This window comes from Chionomys nivalis, chromosome 1 (genome assembly GCF_950005125.1).
Source record: "Chionomys nivalis chromosome 1, mChiNiv1.1, whole genome shotgun sequence".
In the NCBI taxonomy this organism is placed as follows: domain Eukaryota; kingdom Metazoa; phylum Chordata; class Mammalia; order Rodentia; family Cricetidae; genus Chionomys; species Chionomys nivalis.
This window is the reverse complement of record NC_080086.1, coordinates 79,050,156-79,073,613: the sequence shown is the minus strand read 5'-3', so window position 1 is coordinate 79,073,613 and position 23,458 is coordinate 79,050,156. Positions and strand designations below refer to the sequence as shown.

The 23,458-nt window shown below is 50.0% G+C and overlaps 1 protein-coding gene across 1 annotated transcript in view; it reads left to right on the top strand.

Annotated features, from left to right (window-relative positions):
* Polr1a (RNA polymerase I subunit A) overlaps nt 1–17,866 on the top strand; it is a 66,127-nt gene extending 48,261 nt beyond the window's left edge. The window contains exons 22-34 of the mRNA XM_057780082.1: nt 1,714–1,879; nt 2,737–2,958; nt 3,582–3,796; nt 4,358–4,525; nt 5,427–5,562; nt 5,913–6,070; nt 11,053–11,179; nt 12,729–12,839; nt 13,403–13,678; nt 14,543–14,743; nt 15,975–16,092; nt 16,560–16,724; nt 16,968–17,866. Of these exons, the coding sequence (XP_057636065.1) occupies nt 1,714–1,879; nt 2,737–2,958; nt 3,582–3,796; nt 4,358–4,525; nt 5,427–5,562; nt 5,913–6,070; nt 11,053–11,179; nt 12,729–12,839; nt 13,403–13,678; nt 14,543–14,743; nt 15,975–16,092; nt 16,560–16,724; nt 16,968–17,068 (2,164 nt within the window). The 3' untranslated portion in view covers nt 17,069–17,866. The remainder of the gene's footprint in view (nt 1–1,713; nt 1,880–2,736; nt 2,959–3,581; nt 3,797–4,357; nt 4,526–5,426; nt 5,563–5,912; nt 6,071–11,052; nt 11,180–12,728; nt 12,840–13,402; nt 13,679–14,542; nt 14,744–15,974; nt 16,093–16,559; nt 16,725–16,967) is intronic.
* Nucleotides 17,867–23,458: the final 5,592 nt, after the last annotated feature.

Below are 23,458 nucleotides of genomic sequence, written 5' to 3'. Positions count from 1 at the left end.
TTCTTTCCTCTCTGGTAGAAAAGGAAACAGTCATGTACCTTGTTACGGAGATGGATTATAGAGCTTAAACCTAGACAAGCCCAACTCCAGGGACCAGTCATACAGGCAAGCATCATGCCCTGTGTCCGCCCCCGTCCTGTGCGCACCCCTGCACACTGTGCAGAGTCGGACGGTCAGCTTCTAGGGCTTTTGTCGTGGTTTTTCCTGAGCTCGAAGAGTGTATGCTTCTGAGAATAATGATGGGAAGGGAGGGGATGGAGACCCCACGCTTCTCCAGCTGCTCTGCTGAGCCCTGCTGGGCAGGCTAACAGGCAGCACAATTCCTTCATGGCTTCCTCTCTATGCCTTTGACATTTCTTCTGTTTCTGAACTCAAGCCTGCATACCCTGTTCTAATCTCTTCCTCCTTGACTCAATGGCATTAGAGTAGGGAGGACAAAAATAACATTGAGTGATCTGTTGGTAAGATGCCCATCTGCAGAGCTGGCAGTGCCTAAGCAGGGTCAGGGAAGTAAGGTCAGTCCCCTTCCTTCCCAGGGGCTTGGATCGCCTAACCAGTTCCTTTGTATGAGCAGAGGCTAGACCTCCTTTGCCCCTAAATTGCTCAAGAATACTTGTGTAGTTTAAGAAAACCCAGGAAGTACATGATCAGTGTGTGTGTGAAGTACAGATCTGGAACCCATAGAAAGAAGAGGGAACAGCAGGGTGTTGGAGTTTCTCACTGAACAGAAGAGCAGCAGCTGGTGATGCAGAGGTCACACTGGGGCACACCTCACAGGATTCACTTGCCAGTGAGAACTCCTGAGAACTCAGGAATGAGGAGCACAGGGCAGGCTTCAGGGTGGGGATAGTCGGGAAGACACAGAACTGCTTGCTGACGTTTTTAGGCCTGAGAGGCAGCGCAGATCTAAGTTAATAGGAAGTAGAAAGAGCGTTGTTGCAGAGAGGGGAATATGGCTGCCTGTGGTGTGGCAGCAGGAGATCCAAAGCAGGCATGTCGGTAGGCCTGGAGCTCAGGAAAGAAGTCTAGAGATGCGGCACAAGGGCAGCTGCTGGGACCTGTGAGGCCAGCACAGCAGAGGGCCAAAGACCGACACCACCGCCATGGGTAGTGAAAGGAAAGCTGGTGTTTGGCACCACCTTGCCAGGCTCTGAGTCAAGCATGAAAACTGCTGGCCAGAACTGACCTCTACCCTTCCAGCTTGGGTTGGATGCCAGAGGAGAGCAAACAGGGTCTTGGGAAACTGCAACAGACCTTGAGTTGTGACCAGGACAGAAAGCAAAAGCAGGTAAAAAAGCCAGTCTCTACTAGAGGACTGAAGATGAAGACTTTCGGATTAATCTTTTCAGCATTTAGTTCCTATGATGCCCCTTGTTTTCTTGGTCAGCTCTACACTGATCTCTCTTTCCTTTGGCTGCCTGTGATTCCAAGGATGCCCTTAGAGCTCTGAGATACAGAACAGCCCCAGCAGCTGGGCCTGATGGGAGCCTCGCTCTGGGAGTGTGGCAGCCAGACCACTGGACAACTGGAAGGAAATGTAGCTTCTCGCTGAGGGATGTTAGATCCCAGGGCATTGGGAGTGGTCCGTCCTAGAGTTGTGTTTATCTGGTACAGCAGTCCCCTTTCTTCCCCTTTACTGTCTGTCACCAGTTCCTCTCGGAGCCCCCTGGGGGTGTTTGCTCCGTGGGCACTGAGCGGGGTGTTTCTTCACAGGTGTATCATCAAGCACCTGGAGGGGCTGGTCATCCAGTATGATCTGACAGTCCGTGATAGCGACGGCAGCGTGGTACAGTTCCTGTATGGGGAGGATGGCCTGGACATCCCCAAGACACAGTTCCTGCAGCCCAAGCAGTTCCCCTTCCTGGCCAGCAACTCTGAGGTACGCTCTCTCCCTTGTGCCTGTGAGTGATGACTAGTCTCGCCACTCCATCTGTGTGACCACTGAGGAAAGCTGGAAGTTTGGAAAGCCCCCACCAGTGTCCTGAAGCATCTGATATCTTCAAAGCTCCTGCTTAGGCCATGACCACATGAGGTCATGGCCATACATATCTGTGGAATAGTAGCTGCTTTGGGGTCAGTGGGTGCTAGACCTTATAGTGAAACACATGGCAACTTTCTTGGTTCTTGGTTCTAGGACTGTAGTAGCACCCTGTTCAGTTGACAGCTGAGGCAACTAGAAGAGTAGCTAACTGGTGAGAGGTGGGGCAAGGCTTTGAACTCAGGCCTACTTTACACACATCTGTAACTTATATATTCTTACTGCCAAGTAATGCAGATTGGGGAGCTGAAACCATCCTGAGCTGTTCAGGACTTAGTGTTGTTTTGGGGGGTAGGGAGAGGTAGGGGGTGTTTCAAGGTTTCACTGTATCACTGACTGTCCTGGAACTCACTCTATAGACCATGCTGGCCTTGAACTCAGAGATCTGCCTGCCTCTGCCTCCTAGGATTAAAGGCATGTGCCACCAGGCACGTTTACCAGGCAGGATTAAGATCTCACTCTTGGCTGGGCCCTGCCTTTCTGGCACCTGTCTTGCTACCCAGGCTGTCTTTGCCTCTCCCTAGTCCTGCTCTGAATAAGCTGCTCTCTCTTCTGATAGTGAGGACTTTTCTCCCCCAGTGAGTGCTTGATCCCTCCAAGAGGCCCTGAGGACTCTTGTGCATCTTGGGCCCCTTGAAGTCAAGCAGTGTGACCAACCTCTCATGCTGTCGTCCTATCTGTGTGGTTTGTCTTTTTAGGTGATAATGAAGTCCAAGCATCTTCAGGAAGTTTTATCCAGAGCAGATCCCCAGAAAGTGCTCCGCCACTTCAAAGCCATTAAGAAATGGCATAGCAAGCATTCCAGTGCCCTGCTGCGAAGAGGCGCCTTCCTGAGTTTTTCCCAGAAGATTCAGGCAGCTGTGAAAGCCTTGAACCTAAAGGGCAAGAACGAGAATGGCCGTAGCCCAGAAACCCAGCAGGTAACATGGGGAGGTTGTGTCCATAGTGCCTGGCGTGCTCAGGCCCCAACTAGAGAAGGATAAGGGATTGCTCTGTAGTAAAGAATGGTATTAGTCAAGATGCCAGTGGCAGCCATGTGAAACTCTAACTAGGAGACGCATTAGAGGCTATGAGTAGCAGAGCTTGAGGGGATTACTCGGGCTGGTGGTTGGGGTTCTTCACCACACCAGGCATGAGGGTCATGGAGACCAGTCTAGAAGTGGAGACAGAAGGCTGTGGGCAGATCTCTGTTAGAGAGAGGCCAGCCTGGGTGGGGGAGAGAGGTGCTAACTGGCATTTGGTAGTCACCTCACTCCTAGTGTCCTAGTTACCTGGGACAGTTCTTTGCCTCTTACCATACCATAATCATGAGCACTGCCCATTTGACAGTAAATAATGATGTCATGCCGCTACTGTGCTTCAGACCGGCCAGGATGAATTGCCAAAAGCATCCTGGTCAACAGCATGCCGTGGGACAGAGTCTGTGCCCCTGGTTTAAGTGTCGAGGTACTTTAGATTTCCGCCTTGCACTGCTCTCTACATCTTCTCGTGCCACTGGCTGTGCCTTCCCATCTAGCTAAGACATGCCTTGCTGTCTGTTCAGATGTTGCAGATGTGGTATGAACTAGATGAGCAGAGCCGATGGAAATACCAGAAGAGGGCTGCTCCTTGTCCCGACCCTAGCCTGTCTGTGTGGCGCCCAGACATCTACTTTGCGTCTGTGTCTGAAACATTTGAAAAAAAAATTGATGACTACACTCAGGAGTGGGCAGCTCAAGCAGAGAGGAGTTACAAGAAATCGGAGCTTTCTCTGGACAGGTGAGGACATTGATCAGTGTCATGGTGGGTGGGCCTCCTGACCCTCTCCAGAAGAGGAAGGCAGCCTCTACCTGCCTCCCAGAAGGTGACAGTTGCCTTCAAAAGCACCTGGAAGAACATGTATGGACATGTATGAACATGTATGGGCATGTAGCTCTGTGGCTTCCTGCACGTGTGCACCGCCCTCCACACAGAGTTTCATACACATCCCAGTTTGAGTGTGAAGAGAGTGAAGGCAGTGCAGGTACATGTGATGTGATCTCCACATGCAGGTGGACACCCCTACCTCTGACTGCTTGGTAAGCCTGAACCTGTTTCCAGTTTGCACAGCAGGAAGTGTAGGCTTCTCCAAGCCTCTCTTGCTAGTGGGGGAGGGGATGTGAGTGGTCCCTAAAGTAACCACTGCTCAGAGACCTGTTTCCGGCCTGGCAAGGACACATGATATTCTCGTGGCAAACCTGAATAATTGAAACAAGGAACCAGCTAGGGCTCTGGTTTCTGGTGGTGTGGTGGGCAGTCCAATACTTGTTCTTGATTTCTTCTGTCCCCTTCTATCTCCAGCCTGAGAACCTTACTGCAGTTAAAGTGGCAGCGCTCCCTGTGTGACCCAGGCGAGGCTGTTGGCTTACTGGCTGCCCAGAGCATCGGGGAGCCCTCCACACAGATGACACTGAACACCTTCCACTTTGCAGGCAGAGGCGAGATGAATGTCACTCTGGGCATTCCAAGGTATGGGGGAACGAGGGTGCACACTGTACAGTTGTGATGCCCCTGGGAAAGGGACAGGGAAGGGGAGCTGGTCTTCTCTAGTCTGGATCCTCAGTTGAAATTTTGGAGTCTATTCGGAGCCAGAGTGGTTTCTGTGGCTAGATGTTGAGATCTGTTTATCACTCCGCCACTTCCTTCATCAAGTTAGCAGAAATGCTAATGAGACCATACACACAAGAACATTGTTAACACTCCAGCACAGTGCCCCTGCTCTCCCAACTCCAGGAGTGCCATTTCTGTGGCCTTGGCCCTTTAGGTACATGTCTGCACATGCAGTGTGATGATTTCTGAGAAAGCAGAAAGTGTGGCCCACACTCCTGGCATTCAGGTCACTCCATTGCAGGCAGATTGACTCTGGATGGCTTCCCCAACCTCCCAACACAAGGGTCTTCGCCCATGATTGCGGGAGGCTGAGCCCACAGACTGTGGGGTTGGTGAGGCTGGTCTAGTTTAGTCTTTCCTCTCATCTGTTTGGTTAGCTCCAGCTGCCAAGTGCTGAGAACAGTGAAGGAAGCAGGCCTTAGATCTAACTCTGTATGCAGAGCCGGTACTGCAGGGAGGAGTCTGACAAAACATATTCCCCTGTAATAAATGTCCCAGGGAGCCAGGTGGTGGTGACACACGCCTTTAATCCCAGCACTTGGGAGGCAGAGGCAGGTGAATCTCTGCGAGTTCGAGACCAGCCTGGTCTACAAGAGCTAGTTCCAGGACAGGCTCCAAAGCCACAGAGAAACCCTGTCTCGAAAAACCTAAATAAATAAATATGTGGCTTCTCATACCACAGACAAACTGCCATCTTTAAAAGGGGCTTCAGGTAAACAAGAAGATTTGGTTATGTCTCAGGAGATGTGTCCTTTGACAGACTGAGGGAAATTCTCATGGTGGCCAGTGCCAACATCAAGACACCCATGATGAGTGTGCCTGTGTTCAACACCAAGAAAGCATTGAAGAGAGTGAAGAGCCTAAAAAAGCAGCTTACCAGGGTGTGCCTGGGGGAGGTAACTCTTTCTCATACTGGATTACACACTGGGTGGAGGTCTAATCCTGCATCCTCCTGCTGCAACAGAGCAGCCTGCTGGCAGCTGGGCCCCAGGCTTCTTCTGCCAGAGAGATAGACACTGTCTCTGCCAGGCACTGAGCAGGAAGAAGCCTGACGGATGCAGTAAGAATGAGCCCTGGGTTAACTTAGCAGACCACAGGAGGCTCTGCACTCCCCAACACACCCCAAGGATTTGTACAGAGTTTGGGGCTATGGCTGAAGCTGCCTCAGACGTGGTATCTTGTGACCCATGTGCAGCACAGTCACCTGGGGCCTGAATGGGACCGACTCTGTGTTCATCTGTTCTAGGTATTGCAGAAAGTCGATGTCCAAGAGTCCTTCCATATGGGAGACAAACAGAACAAATTCCGGATGTATGAGCTCCGGTTTCAGTTCCTGCCACATGCATATTACCAGCAGGAGAAGTGCCTGAGACCTGAGGACATCTTGCACTTCATGGAAACCAGGTCAGGACTCCACATGTTCATCTTTGACCTTGACCCATGAGCACTCCTGGCATGATCCCGCAAAGGAAGTGTTTTAGAAAACAGTAGGCCCTGCCACCTAATATTGAGCCCTTACCCCAATCTGGCCTGTTAGTGAGACCCTTCTGAGTCACTTGTCATTCCCTCTGCTTGTCTTGGATTGATGAGTCCTCTCCAGTTTATGGTATAACATATGGAAGGAGCCCCTTCCCTATGGTGCTTCTGTGGTTCAGACCAGCACATGGTATAGAGTTGGATGCCATGTGATTCCAGGCTGTAATGTGGTTCCTCGTGTATTTCTAGTCTGCTGATAGGGAACCAGTGGCCTGTTGTTTTTAAAGTTCTTCTGTAGTGGATCCTCAGCTTAAAAATTCTGGTTTCTATCAGGTAGGGAGAATGAACTTCCGTTTTCTCTCAAGTTCAGGTTACTGCTGTGTATTTGAAAGCATAGGCCATAATGCTGAGTGTACAAGGTCAGAAGGGTAGGAAGGTTCACCAAAGCACTTGGCTTGCCCCTGACTCTGATGGTGGTGAAGCGGGTTGGGAGGCCACTGGCAGAGTGTGGAACTTGTTTCAGGAGGTTGGCTCTCGTGTGCAAAAATGTGGGCCAGGGTGTCCATATCTTCTGATTTAAAACATGAAAAGCTTGCCTCCTCTTGTCTTATTATGTTACGTGTTTTTGTTTTGTTTTGTTTTGTTTTGTTGGGGAGAGGGAGAGAAAGAAAATCAGTCTCCTAACGTTTTAAGTCTCAGCAACTAGTAAATACACTTTTAGGCAAAAGAGATGCTATCATTAACAGGATACAGCCATAGGCCCCTGACCACTGCTTTTAATGTAGACAGGATCCCAGAGCTGCTAACTTATAGAGAACCAGGCCAGCAAGATGGCTCAGTGGGTAAAGAGACATGTTACCAAGCTTGACATTTGATCCCTGGGATCTTGTTGAAGGAGCTGCGGGCTACATTCCTGCCACCCAGCTCCTGGCTGCCTGGCTAGCTTATGCCCCGAAATAACAACACACAAACTGTATTCTTTTAAACGCTGCCTGGCCCATTATATCTAGCCTCTTCTAGGCTAATTCTCACGTATTAGCCCATTTCTAATAATCTACGTAGCACCATTAGGTGCGCTTACCGGGAAAGATTCAGCATGTCTGACCTGGCGGCTGGCTGCATCGCGTCTGGCTCTGAGAGGAGCTGCCCTGCATCTGAGCTCATTTCCTCTTCCAGCATTCCGTTCTGTTTACTCCACCCACCTATGTTCTAACCTATGAGGCCAAGCAGTTTTTTTATTAATTAACCAATGGCCTTCCTCCATCAGGATCTCATAGAATGGAAGGAAAGAACTGAGTCTCAAAAGTTGTCTGTCCTCTGACCTCTATTTGCACACCAGCGTGCATGTATACACACGTGCACACACACAGATATATGGAAAACCAGAGGTAGGGCAGAGAAGAAAGTTCTTCTTCAGCCACCCCACTCCTGTGCTGAGTTAGTCTAGTCAGTTACTGAGGCCGCCGAGACCAAAAGAGAGGGACTGTTTTGCCTTTTGCCCTTTATTTTCCATTCCTAAAGATAAGACCACATTGTTTTTAAAGTTCTTCTGTAGTGGATCCTCAGTGGCCTTCTAAGCAGATGGCTTTTAGATTGTCAGGACAGTTGAGCTTGGATCAAAATGATGACTTTTGGACAGGAATCACTGATTAGCTGATCCTGCCCAGGTGACATGAACCCTTGGTGAGGTACGGGCTTCTATCCGTACCTCCTGTGTTTGTTCCGTCAGGCACTCCTTCATGTGCTCTGAGACACTGGGCAAAATAACAGGAACACAGTGTAGGTTCCAGCCTGCCAACTTGTTAGTTGACAGAGAAGAGCATCCCAAGTACAGCAGATGTTTGTATTGGCATGGAAGCTCTCTTCTGAGAAGTGGGAATCAGAACCATGGGGCCTCTTGAGGATGATTGAGAGGGGGCAGAGTTGACAGTTTGCCCCATTTCTCTTCACCCAGAAGCTTTAGCTGCCAAGCAGGTAAGACACCATGAGGCACATGCCAGCTGAGCTTAGAGTTCTGTCTACCTTGTGGGAGTAAAAACAGTAAGTCATTTTTTAAAGAAAGATTTATTTGTATTATTTTAATTATGTCTGTATGTGTGTGTCTGTTTGTGTGTCTGGGCATGATCCAAAGAGGCCAGAGATGTCAGATCTCCCTGGTACTGGGGTTACAGGTAACATAGGTTCTCAGGCCCTTTGGAAGAGCCGTAAGTGCTCTTAACCACTGAGCCATCACATCAGTTCCTATACCACGTTTTTGTTTTTTTCTTCCCAGCAAGTGACAGCTATGCCTTGTTCTCAGGAGTGAAATACTTTTTCAGCTCTTAGGCATGTTTTGCTTGCACACTTGAAAAGCTGTGATAAACAAGGCCTTGTGTAGTCCCACACTTTGGACAGAAGTACTCTTCATGACTCTGTAGCAGGCCTCTGAGGTCTCAGGCCAATAAAAGTAAGAGCAGCCTGTAATCTGGGCTGCGGTTTTAGAGTTCTTTGTCAGCCCAGGCAGTGAGTGACTCAACCACTTAAGGCCTGAGAGTTCACAGGAAATGGAAGAGGGCATGAGAGCCCTCCCCCTGTGCTGTTTTTCCTTTCTTCCCTTCGCCTCCTGCCTCTGCCACCCCTTTTCCTTTCCTCCTCCTCATCTGGGAGATCAGGAGTTTGTTTGTTTTAATGCATAGTGGAAAGAAAAGGAACAGAAACAGGGACACGGAAGCCCAGGTGGTCTTAGGTATCTCCACTGGCACCCATCACTTTTACTGTTTGTGTGACCAACCAACAAGAGTGGGCCAGAGTGCTAAAGTAGAAAGAGCACTGACCTAAGACTCAAGGACCGTAGGTTCTGGCTCCTGCCCCACCAGGGACTTAACCCAGCAGCCCCTCCTGCAATCTGAGCCACTGAGCAGAAACCGACTCTTGAAGCAGCAGGTGGGGAGGATTTTGACAGGCACTTTTGGAAGCATCAAAGGGTCATGTTCCCAGTTCATAATTGTTTCTATGGGGTGGGTGGGTCCTCTGCCATGTGCCCCTCCGGTTCCTTTCATTTACCACACTGACAAATAGTACAACCTTCAGAGAGCATTCACTGAGGGTCGTGACTCCCCTTGCTCTTGGACCATCACTGAAGAGCATGTTGACAGCACCTCAGGAAAACACTGTACATTGCTGCGCCCCATTCAGAAGCAGCTAGCTCGTCCACCTTCACCCATGTTCTCAATAGTTCTGGACACCAAAGGGTGTTTTAGAGGAGTTACATCCTCGCTTCATCCTAGCCTTGGAGGATGGTAGCAGATTGGGAATGTTGCTGAGACTACAGATGCCAAAGGATGCCTGAGAGTAGGAAGAGAGGGACAAGAAACCTCAGAGCTGGGTGTCCACATGAGACAGGCAGAGGCACTAATGATGGGGAGAACCAGCCTCGGAGAAGCAACTATTGGCCTTGTTCCGCCCTAAGTGGCTTCTCATAGTGTGTGGGGTCCGGGCTCTCACATCTTCATGCCTTGTTCTGCCCTAAGTGGCTGGCTCCTCATAGCATGTGGGGTCCTGGCTCTCACATCTTCAGTGTCCACTCTCCCCAGAGTCATCCCTGCCTCCTCCTTCCTGACTCTCCTGCCCTCTCCTCAGCATCTGGAGCGCAAGCTTGTCACTGGCTTAGTGAGTCTCAACGAAACCATACACTCTTTAAAAAGGCAAACAGGAGGGGGTGACTGGAGAGATGGAGCAGAGGTTAAGAAACCCCAGTAGAGATCCAGGTTTGCTTCCCAGCACCTGCATGGTGGTTTACAAGCATCTGTCACTCCAGGTCCAGGGAATTTGATACCCTCTTCTGGACTCCATGGGTACCAGGCACACATGTGGTGCCCATACATACATGCAGGCAAACACTGAACACATAAAATAAGTACATCTTTAAAAATGGGAGGGGAGAGGAAGGAGGGAGTGAACTGGGATTGATATTTTAAAAAGATTGTTTTTAAAAAAATATAAAATGTGGGTAGGGAAATGACATTCTTTAGGTTTTAATGATCAAAACATTGACCTTGCTTCTCAAAGTAAGACTCCATGTTTCTTGGGGGCTGGGAGCCTATCTTTTCATCATTCTCTTTACCTACAGGACTAGTGTTGGTTTAGGCACAGGGTTGGACTAATATTTTGTAAAATTAAAAGCAGTTCAATTTGGGATGGTCTGAGTACCTGATTAGGGAATGGAGGTTATAAAAATGGCAAGATAGAGATGGGGCAAGCTGAAAGACTGAGGCACCCTTAAAATAGGGAGCTTGGGAGGAATGGGGGTGATGAGTCTTTGTAGTTAGGTTTGCTTCTGATCTGTGTATGATTCTGTACCACAAAGCCTGCTGCACTACCTTTGAAGTCCTAGTGCACTTTAAAGCCTTCTCTCATTCAGTTGATGGGGTTCGCATATATGAGGCTGGGGGTTCCTTTGACCCAGCCAGACCTACTTTCTTGAGATACTGCAGGTGTCTGGGATGGGACAGGCTGTCCCAGGCAGGGTGGGTTCCCATCTCCTACAATTGGTTCTGCTGTCCTGATTAGAATGTAGTGCATTGACACCAACAACTATCAGTTACCAAATGTAAGCTCTACCAAGCCTTAGGGAAAGTGTCTGATGCTTCTTAGAACAAGTGTACACCATACATGTTAAAACCCGCATTGTCCAGACAAGCAAATCAAAAAGTGCAGGAATCACTCTAGTCTAAGATGCAGAGTATGTATCCAGAGGAAGCAGGCTAGAGTGTAGGACTGATGTTCTTTCTGACAGATCAAGTGGGAGAAGATAGAGGAGGGTAGGAGAAACTGGCCTCAGTCCTTTGTGCAGCTCCCATGCCAATCACTCAGCATCGAGAGGGTAAGGTGCACTTATCCTGACGGGACTGCATGGCTTTCTTCTCATACAGATTCTTTAAACTACTAATGGAAGCCATCAAAAAGAAGAATAGCAAAGCATCGACCTTCAGAAGTGTGAATACTAGAAGGGCTACACAGAAGGACCTTGATGACATGGAGGACTCAGGGAAGAATCGGGTAAGCAAGTGCTAGAGACCCCTTACGATCCTAAGTCCGAGAGGCATGAAGGGCTCCCATAGTCTCCAGGGGCCGTGTCGTGACAGTTCTCAGCACTCTACAAGGTTCTTCTTGACACTAGCCCATCTTTCCACATACCCCAGCATTATCTGCTGCTCTCGGCCTGCAAGCTGCACTCACTCCCAGGCGTGATGGACCAGGCCAAGGAGGGTGCCAGCAATATGGTTTGCCTAGCTCTGGATCGGACCTACAGACATCCATCTCTGATCTCAGGGGCTGCCTGTAAGAAGTTTCCATCCTAACAATGGTGTGCACTGAGCCTTTGAACGTCCTTGTTCTGGTCTCATTTTTCTCTGCATTTAACTTCGCCCAAACCATCAGGGCCTAGAAATGTGATTTGAAGCAGAGAAGTTGAACCTCAGTGACAAAAGAGAAGGAGCAGAAAAAACTGTTGGTAGCAAAGCAGGGGAGGCAGGTAAGGAGCAGTGTAGGAGGTCCCGAAGGCCAGGGACTAGCACTACCTAGTACTTCAGGCAGAGGCCAGTGCTGATGCAGTGAGCCTACCTGGGTGAGGTGTCACATGTACTGGGAATTCCCTGCCTGGCTCTGTGCCACCTGTCTTTGGGCATATCTAGAATGAGGAGGTGGCCTAGATCAGAGAAAGTGCTAGGTTCCTCCTGTCCTGTGGCTTTGCCATTTTACTAACTCAAGCACAGATTGACATGGGTTGTATTTAACCATCTGCCCAGTCTTGACTTAGCCAGAAAGAGGCTAAGAAACTTGAAACTAAGGCCAGGAAGAGAAAGACAGCTTTTCTTCCTTGCCTCCAGTAACATTGTTAGAGCAATATTTTTATCATCTTGTAATGATTTGAGGTGGCCCTCTAACACCAAACTGCATCCCTAATCCCTTTTTTACACGTTAAGGGGTAAATAGGAAAGAGTACTGAAGTCTATGACGTGAAAGTGGGAGGAGGAACTGTGTGGTGAGCCATAGGATCTAAGGAACGAGCGAGGAGGAAAGACGGAGAGGGCAACGAAGGGAAGTGTACTGAGAGTGCTCAGGCGCTAAGCAAAGCCCACCGCTGTGTGTGCTACCTAAAGGTAATTTCTAAAAACTCTTGACTGGAGGGTGGTGACCCACACCTTTAATCCCAGTACTGAGGAGGCAGAGGCAGGGGATCTCTGTGTTCAAGTCTAGGATGGTCTACAGAGTGAATTCCAGAACAGCCAGGGCTATGCAGAGAAACCTTATCTTGAAAAAACAAAAACAAAAAAAACCCTCTTAAACCTGAAAGACTTCGCAGGTGCATGTAAAAGTGAAAGGGAAAAAAGCTAAAGGGGAAAAAAAAGGTTTGCAAACCCAAGGCTAGATGAGTAGACACTGGGTAGATGGACTGGGTTAGGTAGTAGGTGGGTAGTGGACTGATGGACAGGTGGGAAGGTGGATTGGATAGATCATTAAGTAAAAGCGTCATTGGGTGGACAGATGATTCTCTGACTACTGATCATTGGGAATCACTATTTTCCTCCTTACTCTCAAACTACAGAGAGAGGAAGAAGGGGATGAAGAGGAGGAGGGGAACATTGTGGATGCTGAAGCTGAGGAGGGCGATGCAGATGCTTCTGACACCAAACGCAAGGAGAAGCAAGAGGAAGAGGTAAGGGCTGCTGTCTTAGTGCAGGGGCTGTGCTCACAGCCCAGGAATTCTCCCTGACCTAGAGGTCATACCTCTCTGTCGTGATTGGACCCCACCAGAAGACTGAAGTAAGACCTGTCTGTCCAGCATACCTCTTGATTGAGCAGACAGGACTTTCCTTGAATCTGGTTAACCCTGGATACAAGTCAGACTCAAGGACCGGGAGGAGACTGACAATAAATCAGAGTGTCTCCTGTTTGTCCAGACCAATCCCTAATGTCATAGTCTCTCTAAGGACAAAGAGAAGGTTACAGAGGCTGTTGAGGGGGAGGGGTCATGGGAGAGAAAGCTCAGAAAGTCTGTGAGCCAGGGAAGCTGTGTGGCCAGGAGGCCACCTTGGAGGGGGCACATCAGGACTGAGAAGTCTCAGAGCAACGGCCAAGGAGGTCAATGGAGGGAGGTGAGCAGGCCAGAGCAGGAAAGCTACTAGTATGAGCCAGCACGGGGTGCAGTGCTTGCTCCATGGATAAAATCCAGGTGACTAGACCCCCCCCCTGACTGCCTGCATTTCACTTCCTGGCCAGGTTGACTATGAGAGTGAGGAAGAGGGGGAGGAGGAAGTGGAGGAGGAGGATGCCCAAGAGGAAGGGAACATCAGCGGTGAAGGTGCCCACCAGGCTCATGAGCCAGGCGAGGAAGAGGGTTCGGGCCTGGAGGAGGAATCATCCCAGAAGCCTCCCCGCCGGCACTCCAGGCCTCAGGGAGCAGAGGCTGTGGAACGCAGGATCCAGACTGTGCGAGAAGCCCACTCATTCATTGAGGACTACCAGTATGACACAGAGGAGAGCCTATGGTGCCAGGTCAGTCTGTTCAGCTGAGCCATTTCCTGAAGAACCTCTCTTCCTTTTCTAATATTTTATGCATATGGGTGTTTGTCTTCAAGGATGGCTGCACATGTGTTCAGTACCCTTGGAGCTAGAGAGGGCATCGGATCCCCCAGAAAATGGAGTTACAGATGGTTGTAAGCCACCATGTGGGTGCTGGGAATTAAACCTAGGTCCTTTGGGAGAGCAACCAGTGTTATTAACCACTGAGCCATTTCTCCAGCACCCCCAGAAGACTCTGTCCTCTACAGCACAGCCTTACGCACCCCTCTTTCCAACCAGTGCTCAGAAAAGTGTGCTTGTGAGTCTCAACTACAGGCCTTGTAAGTGTAGATCTTTGAAATGAGTCACATCCTTTAATCTCTGCACACAAACATGCCACCATACACTGCAGATACTACAGCTTCCTTCCTGCCAGGAGACAGTAGCCCATCAGTTCTTCCTGGCCCCTCCTAAGGATTTCATGGGTAGTTCATTGTTTTGATATCAGCATCGACGTACTCCTTGTCTTCTCTTTAGTCAAACTCCATGGTTCCCAAGTGGTAGCTTGTATAACAGAACTTGCTGGTGGACCCCGAGCCCAAAGCAGCAGGCGCTGCATTGTGGCCATTGAAAGGCCCGGCCATGGAGTGGGCTTGAGTCTCAGTGTCCTCACTGACTTCTGTTGCCTGTTTCAACCTTGAATTTGGGTCAGTTAAACTACCCAAATTCAGTCCTCCTGCCAGCCTCTGCAGCAGGATGCTCTCCCTAACCAGACCACTGAGTGGACCTGCAGGCTTCTGCCCTGTTGACGGGGCTAGGAAAAGTGTCTTCCCTGACCCAGCTCTCTTTCTCTTGTAGGTGACTCTGAAGCTCCCACTGATGAAGACTAATTTTGACATGAGCTCCTTGGTTGTGGCCTTGGCCCACAATGCCATTGTCTATACAACCAAGGGAATCACTCGGTGCCTCCTGAACGAAACAACCAACAGTAAGAATGAGAAGGAGCTTGTGCTGAACACAGAGGGAATCAACCTCCCCGAGCTGTTCAAGTACTCCGAGGTGTGTGAGCCTGCAGCCTGGGTGCTGCTCTGTGGCAAATCCTCAGCCCTGACCTCATGTTGTTCTGGGAACCAGGCCCTTCAACCAGCTGGACCCTGCTGAAACATATGTGCTACATACACTCTGGTCCCCAAATCAAGTGTGCGCTCTCATCCATGACCCAGGAACTCATGGTGCCTGTTAGGTTGGCAGTATAGAAACCTGCTCGACATTAGCCCAGACTTTCTCAGAGTCATTTGAGAGCCCTCTTTGTGTTTTATTTTCTCTTGAAGTGAAGTTCTTCCTAAAGTAGAGTATAAGGAGCACTATGCTGCATTGCTGGCCCGAGTGCTGCTGCTTGCTTTATCTGGTACAGGTAGCTGCAGCCCAACCCAGAGCACCTGCCAGGAGCTGCAGGAGGCCTGTGCTCCGTCCCATCTCCTCCCCAGTCCTTTCTCCTCTCTGTAGAATGCTTCAGGGCATAAGGGTTTCCTCCAGGCTACTTAGGAGCTTGGGGCTGCTCTGGCCCCTTATCTCCTCGTCCACATTGCACTTTCCAAAGTCCTGTGCTCCCGTGCTTCTGCCTCCACCAATGGCCCTGTGCTCCCATGCTTCTGCCTCCACCAATGGTGCTCTAGAGCTTTTTACCAAGAGCTTGCCCAAGGGGTGAGCAGGAAGAGATCTGTATCTCCTGAGTGTGCAGGATGTGACTATATTCACTTGGGGTTTGTTTCAAGTGCTCAGCCTGGCAGCCTATCTCTGGCTCCTGTGCAGTGTGGCTAGTACTGGGGCAGGGCCCGCTCCATCCATAGTGCAGAGCCGCTGAGAGTCCCTCTGGCTCAGTTGGAGCCTCAGGCCTCTAATGAGGCCCAGTAACTTGTGGGGTCCAACCTGTTCCTGCCCTGGGCACCCTAGAGAGGTATTTGAGGGACTCTTCCTAACCTCCCAAGCATCCATCCCAGTAAACAGATATTTGTTAAAAGTATAATAATGAACAACGAAAAAATGTTTCTCTCTGAATCTAAAGTGCATCCTGAGTTGTCTGGTCACAACAGCGAGACAGTCTAACCCTGACTGATGTGCAGCGGCAGTTCTGCCAGCAGCATCCCTTTCCCTCATCCCTGCTGCCTCTGCACACTTGGCACCAGCTGGCCCGGCCATGGGCACAAGGCAAGCGAGAATGGTAGAGGACATGCACACAGAAGAGAGCCGGCAATGGACACTTAGGTCAGTCTCTCCTTCCCTTGCCCAGGTGCTGGACCTGCGCCGCCTCTACTCCAATGATATCCACGCCATGGCCAACACTTATGGCATCGAGGCTGCACTGAGGGTCATTGAGAAGGAGATTAAGGATGTGTTTGCAGTGTATGGTAAGCAGAACATGACAGCATACCTGGCCTAGTGGGAGTGCCCAATGGCATGGCAGAGAACCGAGTCTCTGGTGGGAACAGAAGCATGGCTATAGAGTATACAGGGGCTATAGTTGCTTGAGAGTCCCCATGAGAGAGCATGGGCGATGGTGGCTTTGACTCTTGAAGCCACTCAGTGATGTCCCAGTTGCTGGTGCCTTTTGTGAAGTTCACGGTTCATGGCTTGACCCATCAAGGTTCTAGATTCCAGGTAGAAACAGCACAGTCCAACAGATTTTTGTTTCCTGTGCTACTAGATGAACTTATGTGCAAGATGGAGTCCGCGCAGTGCCTGGGCCAGGTGTAGGTGCGGGGGTAGAGGAGCTGAGAGGCACCTTGGGGTGTGGTAGTAGCTGCCTTGTGTCAGGTGTTGCTCCCCAACTCTTCTCCTGTCATTGCTTACCCCTCCTAATTCTGCCCCATGACAGGCATTGCAGTTGACCCTCGCCATCTCTCCCTGGTCGCTGACTATATGTGTTTTGAGGGTGTTTATAAGCCACTCAATCGCTTTGGGATCCAGTCAAGTTCCTCCCCTTTGCAGCAGATGACATTTGAAACCAGCTTCCAGTTTCTCAAACAGGCCACCATGATGGGTGAGTGTGAGCAGTGATTTGGGCCTTCCCTAGTCAAATAGGCTTGTCCCACGGTGCGTCTTTGCATGAAGTAAACTTGGAATTAGAAGTGGAGAAGCAACAGACGATAAAGGTCTGCGTTCTGATGGAATAAGGCAGGGAGTCTCCTCTTCCAAACTAGGTACAGGGCCACGGTGTGAGTGTGCAGGGCCTCTGAGGCACTGAGTCCTCAGACCCCAACACACGCTCTTCTGTTTTTCACAGGATCCCATGATGAACTGAAATCACCTTCAGCCTGTCTCGTGGTGGGGAAAGTCGTCAAAGGCGGGACAGGCCTGTTCGAGCTCAAGCAGCCCCTAAGATAGCAGCATTGTCTGCCTAGCCCGGAGGACCTGAGGGTGGGCACAGCTGGCCATTCAGAGTGACATAGCAGAGCAGTGACCTTGGGCTCCAGAAAGCAGCTTGGGCCAGCTTCACCTTTCTGCTCCCATCTCGGGATCGGTAACAAGGCTGCCCAAGCCCTCAGGATGACCATGGCTTTACCTGTGCTCCAGGAGGCCTCAGCCAAATCCCTGACAGATGCCCAGGACTTCACAGTGGAAATGCCACTGTGAGCCACTGCTCTTGGCAGTCCCAGGTGCTGCCGGTGAGATCCATTGCCAGTGGCTGCGAAAGCATCCCTGGGGCACCCTGAAGAGCCTGAAAGGACATGAAACCTGCTTCCCCTCCCTGTCCTCCTTGCTGCAGCCTCTAGAGGAGAGTACTCAAAGAGTCTCCACCCAGGCTAAAGACAAAGTGACGCAAGGCCCTGCCTGGCCCTGCTGGCATTGCTGTATGACTGCATGTACCAGAGCAGACTGGCCCCACAGCCAGGACATCTCTGGGACCCCACAGTTCTCTACCTCACAGAAAGCCCCAGGGGTCCCTCTGGGGCTATTCAGCAAGTAGCCTGTCCTGCCTGCCTCTGCTCCTAGCTTCATGTCAAAGCCTGCAGTCACCCACGGGCCCTGCACTGTGAGGTCTTTGAGGCATGCAATAAGGTGTCCTGACTAGGACGAAAGGGCAGAGGCTTTGTCCGACCATGGCCGATTCTATTTTTGTCCACTGTTGTTCCAGCGTGGTCTGAGTAATAAACATAGCCAGGACTGGCTGTTGGGAGAGAATCAAGACATAGGTTTTTAATCTGTTCCCTTCATTTATAGTTTTTACATCTGATAATTGGGATTTTCTTGGCATAGTCAAAGTTCAGGTACTTCTTCCTGCTTTTATTTGGCAGTCTATGGGCAGGTCTCAGCCCTGACCTCCATTCTTCACCTCTGACTCCAGAACAGAAGCCTATGGGAAGAATTTGTGTCAACCTTTGTGGAGTAAGAGGGCCGCAGTGGCCTCAGGAGTGAGCTGGGTTAAAGGTAGGCCTTGCCAAGAGAGAGACTCTGTAGCCTTTTCCAGGCTCATGATGGGATCCAACCCGTGCCTCCTGTGTGCACCCAAGAAAGCCAGCACCTTGTGACAGACTATAGGACATGGCATAGAAGAATGTCACAGCTTCAAAGGGAGGCAGAGAGGAAGGGTCTCTGGAAAACCCTACCCTGAGGACGCAGCCCGCAGGATAAGGCACTCATTCTTAGGGTGAAAAGGTAAACTCATTACTGTTTCTACACGGAGTAGAGTGGTGAGAAGGGGTCCTCGTAGGAAAGGTAAGCTAGGGCTGTGGCATCTAGAGAATAAATGGTTTCATGGCCCCAACCTCCCCCGGAACTGAAGTGCATGGAGCTGAAGGAGCAAACCCTGAGTGGAAAAGCATGGCTAGGGACTGACCTCACCTGTGCCTGACCTGTGGCCTGTACTGGAGCCTGAGGTGGTGGCGTCTACCCATCCTCACAGTATCTGATCCCTCTGGTTCCTTCTTCTCTCTCACATTTAACTTGGGCCACTGTGACTCTTAAACTTTCTTCAGAAAAAGAACATTTGCAGTCCTGAGAATACTCCCAAGACTGTTGCCATAACCTGCCATGGAGACCAGCCTCAAAGGGTTCTGAACAGAGAAATACCAAAACAAACAAGTGATTCTATAAAACGACCCCATGAGAGGGAGGTGAGCAGGCTCTAGATATGAACAGCCCATTGTGCTCTTGCTACTCCTCCGCTTGGGAGTGGAGTCATATCCCCCTTCAGTGCTGAAGACAGCCCAGGGCGCTCATGCCAGGCCTACCTCTAAACTCTGTCCCTGGCACCTAGCGACTATTTTAGAAGGCTGATAATAAAACCACACTCCAAGATTAGGATAGAATGGCCTGGGATGCAACCTGGGTGTGGGAAGAGCTCCAGAAGAGTATACAGCAAGAACGGGCTTAGTTAACCCAGTCCTAAGTACTCTAACTTAAAACTAACTTCACATAACTATGAGACGACTTCTCGGAAGTGAGTCGCTAGCCCTAGGTCCTAGCGCGAGCTCTGAATAGCCAATGTCTTCTGGTTCCACACATTGTCTGCAGGGTTTTAAAGGGGCTTTAAAGGCAGCTGCAAAGACCTAACACGAAGCCTGGCAGAAGATAGGTGCTGTTCTCTCAGCAGAAAGCTTCCGAGTCCAGCATGTTAGGGAAACGGCATGTCCACCTTCCAGAGTTCCTGCCGGGACACCACAGGGCCAAAAGGAGGGGATGTTTGACAGCCAATATTTCCTCTAAAACAGTTCCATGAGAAATTTCCATCCACACATTACAGTTTGGCTTGATGACACACACATGTAAGTCCAGCACTTGGACTCTCAAGCTCAAAGTCTCCATGTGAATTCAAGACCAACTTGACCTACATAGTAAGATCCTGTCCGAAAGAACAAGGGCTGGAGTGCAGCTGTGTGGGAGAATCCTCTTGCAAGGGTCTGGGCCAGCCCAGCTCAGCAAATTAAAAACTTAGACCCTCAGTGTCCAAGAAGAACTATCCCTCTGGTTCAGCAAGTGCCTGTACCCTTCTATGCTAAGGAGTTTGGGTGCAGGTCCCAGGTGTCACTGAAGGCTCTCTAGTGGTTACACTGAAGCAGGTGTGTCAACAGGGTGGCCGTGTGCTCGGTGGCACCTACTGTTTGCCTGCTCCCAAAGATAGCACCCAGTGCCCATTTCTCCCGTCCCACATCCATCCCACCACAACCTGCACTTGTGTGAACCGTGTGGGCCCTACCTACTCTACAGAACCAGTAATACAGCATGCCAAATGCACGTCGCCAGGAAATTCTGCCTCATTGCTGACCAAAGGTTAAGATATCCAGAAGGCACCATGTGAGTTTGCACCGCACAGTCCTCTATGTAGGACCAAACTGCTGGCTCTCTGGGGAGGAAAGAGAAGTCACCTAGGTGCTCAGAGGCCAGGAGAGAGGAAACTCGGAAAAATTAGTTCAGTCATTGCTTCCCACTGCAGGTTCCATTCCCATTGTGGTCTAGCCATGTGTGCCTCATCTGAGAGGACAGGTCCCTCCCGTGCAAGGGAGGTGCCCGGCCTTCCTGCACTGCCTTTCTCGTGTGTGCACAGTAGTGGTTAACAAGTGTTCATGGAGTCCTCCACACTCTAGGTGTTCACCTGCACACCAAGTGCTTCTCAACTGGGGCACATTTGCACTCCCTCCCGCACATCTGGAAATTTCACCTAAAGACATTTGTGTCACAGCTGTAGATGCTACTGGCGTCTAGTGGGTACAAGTTCGAATGCTGCTGTAGTTCAGTGTAGTCTTCACAACAAAGTCATCCAGCTGCAGAGTGCAAGGCTGAAAGGCCTCACCACACACCCGCCTATGGGCTGGGTGTGCTTTCCATGAGGTGGAGTCCTATGGGCTGGGTGTGCTTTCCACGAGGTGGAATCCTATGGGCTGGGTGTGCTTTCCACGAGGTGGAGTCCTATGGGCTGGGTGTGCTTTCCACGAGGTGGAGTCCTATGGGCTGGGTGTGCTTTCCACGAGGTGGAGTCCTATGGGCTGGGTGTGCTTTCCACGAGGTGGAGTCCTATGGGCTGGGTGTGCTTTCCACGAGGTGGAGTCCTATGGGCTGGGTGTGCTTTCCACGAGGTGGAGTCCTATGGGCTGGGTGTGCTTTCCACGAGGTGGAGTCCTATGGGCTGGGTGTGCTTTCCACGAGGTGGAGTCCTATGGGCTGGGTGTGCTTTCCACGAGGTGGAGTCCTATGGGCTGGGTGTGCTTTCCACGAGGTGGAGTCCTATGGGCTGGGTGTGCTTTCCACGAGGTAGAGTCCTTTCCGCTTTAGTCTCCCCACAGATGAAACGGACATTTCTCCATTACTTCTTAACAGTGGTATATTATTTGTGTTTTAATAAATAAAGCTTGCCTGAAGATCAGAGGGCAAAGCAGCCATACTAATCAGTCATACAGGCCAGACAGTGGTGACACACACCTTTAATCCCAGCACTTGGGAGGCAAAGGCAGGCAAATCTCTGAGTTCAAGGCCAGCCTGGTCTACAAGAGCTAGTTCTAGGACAGGCTTCAAAGCTATAGTGAAACCCTGTCTTGAAAAACAAAACAAAAATAGAATGCTTCTTTAACCATTGCTCATTCCTTTTCATTAGTTAAAATTGTGTGTTTGTTGCACGTGTCTCTTTATATCTTGTGTGTGAGAGAGAGAGATGTGTATGTAGACCAAAGGTCAACCTCAAGTCTCCTTCCTCAGGTGTTGTCCACTTTATTTATTTTTGGTTTCTCTGTGAAACAGCTCTGACTGTCCTGGAACTCACTTTGTAGACCAGACTGGCCTTGAACTCAGAGATCCACCTGTCTCTGCTTCCCTAGTGCAGGGATTAAAGATCAGTGCCACCACTGCCTGACCATTTTATCTATTTGAGATAGGGTCTCTCAGCCAGGCGGTGGTGGCACATGCCTTTAATCCAAGCACTCAGGAGGCAGAGGCAGGTGGATCTCTGTGAGTCTGAGGCCAGCCTGGTCTACAAGAGCTAGTTCCAGTACAGGCTCCAAAGCTATAGAGAAACCCTGTCTTAAAAAAAAAAAAAAAAAGAAAAGAAAAGAAAAAGAGAAAGGAAAGAAAGAAAGAAAGAAAGAAAGAAAGAAAGAAAGAAAGAAAGAAAGAAAGAAAGAAAGAAAGAAAGAAAGAAAAGAGATAGGGTCTCTAACTAGCCTGGAACTTGCCAAGTAGGCTAAGCTGGCAAGGGAACGCCTTCCCCCGTGCTGGGTTTATCGGAGCATTTCATCATACTGGGCCTTTTGACCTGGTTCCTGGGGGTCCTCAGACGTGCACAGCAAGCACCTTACTGACTGAGCCAACTCCCCAGCCCCTCTTCCACTCCTTTTTGTTTTTACTTGGTATGCTTCTGCTTGTCTATTTTAAAGAATTATTTGTTGTATGTAAAAATAGCCTTTTACAACCTGCCTTAAATACTCTCTCAGATCATTACATGAGGAGATAAAATAAGTCAAGAATTTGGTACAGAGTTCAAGCTTGCAAAACCTTCCATAGGTCAGCTCTGAGCTGGATAGAATAGCTTATGCCATGGCCCGCTCACCCAGTCACAGCATCGGCTAGTAAGGGGGTGTGACTCCTTCCCTCTGTTAACAACGGCTTGCTCAAGGACACATCAGCAAGCCTGTGGTAGACTGAGGACCTGAAGCCAGGCTGCTGGCTCAGAAACAGCTCTTCAACTTCCTGTCTCCAGCCCCTTTGTTCAGAAGAAGCTCACTATCATTAGGGAACTTCCCTCCAGAATACAGATCAGGGGCACCTCTTCTCTGTTGTATCTGTGGTACAGGGAAAACTCCCCAAAGAAATCTCTTAGGGATTCCCAGATTGCAAAATGGCAGACTTGGAAGTTGGAGAAAAGTACCAAGACCTGAATTCTGGGCTCCTCAAAGGACTCGACAACCCCGTGGCTAAACTGCAAAGGGAACCCAGTGTGGGCTGTTGCAGTCATACAGGCCATCTGCGGTGCCATGTGATCAAGTCCTTGGCTTGCTTCCCACTGGCTGTTTCACAGAGAACCAAGTCTACTTAGAGAAAGTGAAAATGTCACCCTAGAGTTGGCACACATCTCAAGGAAGACTCTGCTGATGTCCTTGCTCAGCCACCTCCTGACACAATCCCTCAGTAATGTCTGGGGCAGTGAGACTTCTCTGCTCTGATCAGTGAGCAGATGGCGAGACGTGAGGCCAAGATTGCTGGAGGGAAATGGAGTGGCATTCCATTTGTATTTTAATACATAAAGCTTGCCTGAAGATCAGAGAAGTACAACAGCCACACTGGCCAGCCTTGCAGACCAGGCAGTGAGGACACACACCTTTAATCCCAGTAGCCACAATGATACACACTTTTAATCCTAGTAGCCACACTAACTTGTCATAGAAAACAGGTGGTAGTGGTGCACACCCTTAATCCCAGAAGTAGAGAAGATTATAAAACAGGAGGAGACAGATCTCAGTCTCATTATGAGATTCTTGGAGGCAGGATCACCATTTTCAGACTGAGGTTGAGGTAAGAGCCAGTGGCTGGCTGCTTTGCTTTTTGGATCTTTAGGTTGAACCCCAGTTTCTGTGCCTGTGTTTTTATTTTTCGTGCTTCAGGGAAAAGGGCAGTTCTACAGAAGTTTGTGGACTGTGGGCTCAACACATTGAAGATCAGTGACCAAACTGATGCCAGAGGCCACAGTCCCCAGTGCTCCGGGCTTCTGTCTGCTTCTGCTTCTTAGCCTGTTAGCCAGACCATCTCACACAGCATCCTGCCACCTGAGGTCCTTGGCGTGTCCTGCTC